Below are 6,000 nucleotides of genomic sequence, written 5' to 3' on the forward strand. Positions count from 1 at the left end.
AATCCCTTTTTAGTAAATTCCCCCCTTAGTGTGTATGTCTGATTGCGGATTAATGCGGATTGCATGCATCATTTTCTGGTCTGCAATGCTGCACATCCAAACAGAACATATCAAATGCGGCATTGTGCATGTTAATGAAGGATTGAACAAGATGTGAACAACATCAATCATTACACCAGGCATTGGGGTTTATTCTAGTTCATTCTTTCTGACAAAATCCTTCTTAGATGGACAAAACCATGTGCACTGCAGGGGGGCAGATGTAACATGTGCAGAGAGAATTAGATTTGGGTGAGTTATTTTGTTTCTGTGCAGGGAAAATACTGACTGCATGATTTTACACTTCAATATAGATCTCACTTTGAAGAAAAACCCCACCCAAATCTAATTCTCTCTGCACAAGTTACATCTGCCCCACCCGCAGTGCAAATGGTTTTGTCCATCTAAGAAGGATTTTGTCAGAAAGAATGGACTAGAATAACCCCCCCTGTGTACCGGCAATCTCGCATAGTCCGGGATGAAGGAAATTTGTTCTAACAATCAACAAGACTGATTGCCTTATGTTTCCTTGCCCTAAGAGAAATGTAGAACCTCTTCTGAGGATGTTAACATCTTACAGAGAGATAAAGTAGAGAGACATATAGTACTAGACAATCAACTAACGGACAGTCTGACAACACAGCCAGCAGAGTGTAGTAGTCCATAGTATACCTTAATGTATGACTGTGCCAGCTTCTCTCCAAAAGGCCAAATAGGTGTGTTCTGATAATGAGATATCAGAGCAGGCAGACTACTGTGGGAGCAGGAATCCCCTGCTACTACCAATTCTCCATTTTGTAACTGGTTTATAACAAAATGACGGCACCGTTCGTTCCCCCTGTAATAAAAAAATGGGGGTTATGGAGATAAAATTCAAGGAATCCTACAGGACAAAGGTAGAAATCCTTGTATATTGGCACCTAATTCCACCCCTCCCCCATTAGGTAGCGCCAGGGCCAGTGGCACGGTTTTTGGTACCCCTTGCAATCTATAATGCTTTTCTGTTACAATGACTGTGTAGGGGAAAGGTGCAGCTTTGAACCGGTTCAACACAACCATTACAGTTGGTGGAACTCAGCTCCCCGCTTAAAACTATATATATATATATATTAGGGATGGTGCGGTCGGCACTCTCGGACTTAAATACGGCGTTGGCTGTAACAAATTGAGCCAACTGCCAGATTGTGATACAACGTTTCGATTTTAATATCGTCTTCAGGTACAGATATATAGATATATATATATATATATAGAAACGGGGGTGCGGCACTCTTTAAAGCTGATGATGTCCCAACTGGGGGAAAGGGGTTGAATTCCCTTTGGCGGTGCCCTCCAACTGTATGACCACTGAAGGGGTCCAGTGAACACAGGGTGTAGGGGGGACGGCGGCACTCGCACAATAAGAAAAGACACGGAGGCGTGGATATCCCAACATTTCGTGGCTGTGTTGCCACTTTATCAAGGTGCCTAAAAGTAAAAAACATTAAAAATACACTCACCTAAATGTACGGGCTTCCTAGCAGATATTTAGGTGAGTGTATTTGTAATGTTTTTTTACTTTTAGGCACCTTGATAAAGTGGCAACACAGCCACGAAACGTTGGGATATCCACGCCTCCGTGTCTTTTCTTATTGTGCGAGTGCCACCGCCCCCCCCTACACCATATATATATATATATATATATATATATATATATATATATATATATATATATATATATATATATATATATATATATATAAGCATATAGCCGGCACTCTTCGAATAACGTTGTAACTTAGACCCGGTGCCCACCAATTCCCCGGTAGCCAGGACAAGGGAGCTGTATACGATACCAAATGCAGGTGTCACTCAGGTCGATGATAAAAACATTTTTATCATCGACCTGAGTGACACCTGCATTTGGTATCGTGTGTGTGTGTATATATATATATATATATATATATATATATATATATATATATATATATATATATATATATATATATATATATATATATATATATATATATATATATATATATATATATATATATATACCGACCTAGACATTGTCTACCCAGTGACCGAACACCTGTGAGAAAGGCCTGAATGTGCACTCACTGATGTTACAGAATTTCACTAATTGTACAATATGTAGTAGTATCTCTCATCCTCCTAATAAAGTGACAGTCCAGGACCTAGGAGTATGAGCGACTGCAGGGATATTATGACTATCATTTCACACGTTGTGACTCCTTTCCTTAAAATCTTTACGTCTCTGGTGTATAGAGGTTATTATTATATTAGACCTGCTTGGCCTGTCAGCCTGAGTGTCTCCTGTATCACAGATAATGTCATTCTCTGAGCCATTAGTAACTGAGAATAGAATTATATTACAGTAATCCTGAGAAAGCAGGAAGTATATAGGAGAACAAAAAGCAGGAGAATTGCACATGAAATATCATTACAACATAACATGAAATCAAAATGTGTTAAGCTAGCAGCACTTAGCACAATGCTTTCCAAGGAGGTGACAGCTTGTGCCATGCAGTCACATTAAGGATTATGGGCCTCATTCAGTATGAATCGTAAAACTACAATGGCTGTCACTAGGATGCAAGGGGGCGGCTCTACATGTCGGGCCTCTTCCCGCAGTGTGATTGCAAAATTTAGCAATTGCGTCTATATAATAAGTTAAAGAGTGTGTGTGCAGGCACACAACTTTACTTCAAAATGATATTAAACATTCAAAACACAGCACACAATGTAGTTAATGGGTGAAACACACATTAATTGAGTCCACAACTGCAAAAAAGGGACCACTGCTGCTTTGTGCGCTCTGTTGTAATGTCTGTGCGCACGTTTGTCGATTTGTGTGCGCGCGCACAGCTTAGAGGGAACACTGCTGGCGAGTCCCTCAGACATCACCCACATGGCATTGGACAGAACACACAACACACACACACATAACACACCACACACACAGTACAACACACACCTACATTCACTACAACACACACACACAAAAACATTACAACCACACAAACACACAGAACACACAAAAAATAAATGCATCATAGGTGATAAATGTCAGGAATGGATGTGGAACTTATCAACAGTGGATGTGGAATTTATCAACACACACACACGCACACACACACACACACACACACGCAAGCTATCAAATCAGGAGCAATGTATTTCAAACAACAACACCACATCTGATTTCATTGCTGTCATTGAGTATCAATGCAAACACATTCTAACATTATGGTGGAGGTTTTAACAAATTACAATTTTGAGAGTTTGGCACAGCAGAAGACGAAATTTTACAGCAATTTTGGAAATTAAAAAATCTGCAAGGTTTTACCAGGCAATGCCAGGCGGGTCAGCTAGTAGCTAATATAGTGAAGCACTCGCTAAATATTGAGGTACTCGCATAATTAGGCAGGTGCAGGGTCGGCATGTTTTGGTTTAGCTGCATGTCATGTGACGTCATGCAGCTGTTGCGACCCACCCCTACAAATGGTCTGGACACTCCTCCTTTGTTCAGGTAGTGCCCTCCCCAGACGCCACCCTCTTATAGACACACATAATTGTTAAAATCATTGATTTTAACAATTCAGTGATGGAATAGCCCCTATATACCATATAGAGAAATAATGCCACTTTCTTCAGTGATGTAAACTGATACAGGCAGAAATGCATGAGAAGACAAATAAAACATTGCTTTTTAAGATTTATAGATACAAATATAAATATTATATTAACAATTCCTCATTCTTAACAGTCCCCATAGCCACATCATGTCTGATGCTTTCTTAGATCCTGATTTATTTAGTTGCATGATTAAATAAACTTACTTATAGGATAGGATATATCCAAAAGTCCTTTGGCTTAATCGGACTAGGAAGTGTCCAATCTCTTTGTTTTTCATAAGGTCTTCTGATTCCCTTTTATGGAGAAACAAATAATATTATGTGCATGTGACCATTACTACATGTAATAAAATGTGTGTGTGTGTGAGAAGATTGCAACATTACTTGTTACTTCAGCAGAGCTGCTGGAATATTCTGGGAGCACATTTATGGACAAGCCTTATAACAACCACATACATTTCAATACCTCAGGCAGTTGGAGCAATGCAATATGGCATTTTAACAAGTGTACAAGATCTATCGGTTAAAGGTGTCAAAGTTCTGTCTACGGCAAAAGGGGTTTCATGCTATGTATTTAGGGGTCACCTGACTAAAGTTTATTGTTATGTTTATTTAAAAAAGGTAATGCTGCTACGAGTATCCCCATAAACTTTGAATTGATATTGGCAAATAGTATGGCGATAATTTAGAAATATAGATAATACTTTTTTTTTTGCATAAAGTAATTTTTCAATGGTCATTATTGGAATTTAATTTATTTGCAGATTTTTACAACACCCTATTACAACCTTTTCTCTTCATTTTTTCCTTCTCCCTAATCAGGACTGTATCCTGTTTTTTTTTAAAGATGTATGATACTTTTTGTCTTTAACCCTTTAATGTATAAATTGTAATATTTAGACTGTCAAGTGTGCCTCTATATAAAGTATTATACCCCTTAGGGGGTCTCTCCCCTTATAAAACACCAGCTGAGGTACCTAGAGTTGCCCGGGTTTGACTGTGCAATTAGCATTACTTGAACTTCATCCTTCTTTTGTTTTAAGTTTAACCGATCACCATGCCCACGGTATGACCGGCTTATACCAGTCGGTGATGAGCTCCCGGATCTGAGAACAGCTGGAACATACACACATACATGCACACTGGGGTGTATGGCGGTCCAAAAATCGAGATACCGACGTTCAGCATACCGATATCGGAATACCGACTGCCGGTGCTCCGACAGGGGGGTGAGCACAAAGAAGCCCCCTGCGGGCTTGGTGGCTCGCTTCGCTTGCCACAGGTTATATTCTCCCTTGTCGGGGTCAAGGACCCCAACAAGGGAGAATAGCACCTGTCAGTCGGGATCCCAACTGTCGGGCATGTAAACAGTCAGGATTCTGATGTTGGAGTATTGCAGCAATGAGAGGAAAGAGACTTCTGTACTAATTCTTTGAGGCATATTTTTGTTTTGTAATTTGTTTGAACTACAAGATCTTTATATTTTACAGCACTGTGGATTTATAAATACTCAGTAATGATAATAGTGCCATATGCCTAATCCTAACCCCCGTACCCGAGGCCTAGCCCTAACCCTCTCGACCTGCAGCCTAACCCGACCCCCCACTTCTAAGTACCTTTATTTTTCCTCTCCACAGCCTACCCTGACACCCCCTACAACCTAACCCTAAGTCCCTCACTAGTGTCTAAACCTAACTACCCCCTACCCAGGTATTACCCGAACCCGCCCCAGCATACATAAATTCAGCATCCTCAATATTTCGGTGCTGGTATCCTCAGTTATGTTGGGATTCTGTACCAGTCTTCTGGCAGTATTAAGGGTACCAGCATCGGTATAGTGAATGATGCCATCCCAACTGCCAAATAAATGGTGAAAATTAATATAAATTACTTTCACGGGTATATTCAGAAATTCTAGAATGTACTTTGAATACAGCATTATGTATTTAGATTAAGTGCATTATTGTATAAATGAATTATCTGTATTTGACCAACCTTCTTGACATAAGTCCATGGAACCACTCAGGTAGACCATCATCTGTACCCAGTTTTACTGGCAAATCCATTACACCTGGACATGACATGCCTTAGACATCTGTGGATTAGTGCTTCTCTCTGTTTCATGAACTAGGCACCTGCTTTGGATATATATACGGTATGGGAACATATAATTTGTTTATTTCACTTCTGCATTTACTCTCCTATTGTTTTATGAACATAACAGTATGAATTGAAGCACAAAATACTGGTCCCGAAAGTTGGATTATAGTCTGTGTTTGACAACATTAAGCAGTTGTAAAAATAGAGGGAAAATATAGCT

At 39.7% G+C, this 6,000-nt stretch overlaps 1 protein-coding gene across 1 annotated transcript in view; it reads right to left on the bottom strand.

The window, feature by feature from the left end:
• Positions 1-5,800, bottom strand: part of LOC146072513 (uncharacterized) — a 29,003-nt gene extending 23,203 nt beyond the window's left edge. The window contains exons 1-3 of the mRNA XM_083179736.1: positions 5,676-5,800; positions 3,885-3,974; positions 712-877 (exon numbers count right to left, since the gene is read on the bottom strand). Of these exons, the coding sequence (XP_083035862.1) occupies positions 712-877; positions 3,885-3,974; positions 5,676-5,764 (345 nt within the window). The 5' untranslated portion in view covers positions 5,765-5,800. The remainder of the gene's footprint in view (positions 1-711; positions 878-3,884; positions 3,975-5,675) is intronic.
• Positions 5,801-6,000: the final 200 nt, after the last annotated feature.

Source organism: Crinia signifera, chromosome 4 (genome assembly GCF_055691185.1).
Source record: "Crinia signifera chromosome 4, ASM5569118v1, whole genome shotgun sequence".
In the NCBI taxonomy this organism is placed as follows: domain Eukaryota; kingdom Metazoa; phylum Chordata; class Amphibia; order Anura; family Myobatrachidae; genus Crinia; species Crinia signifera.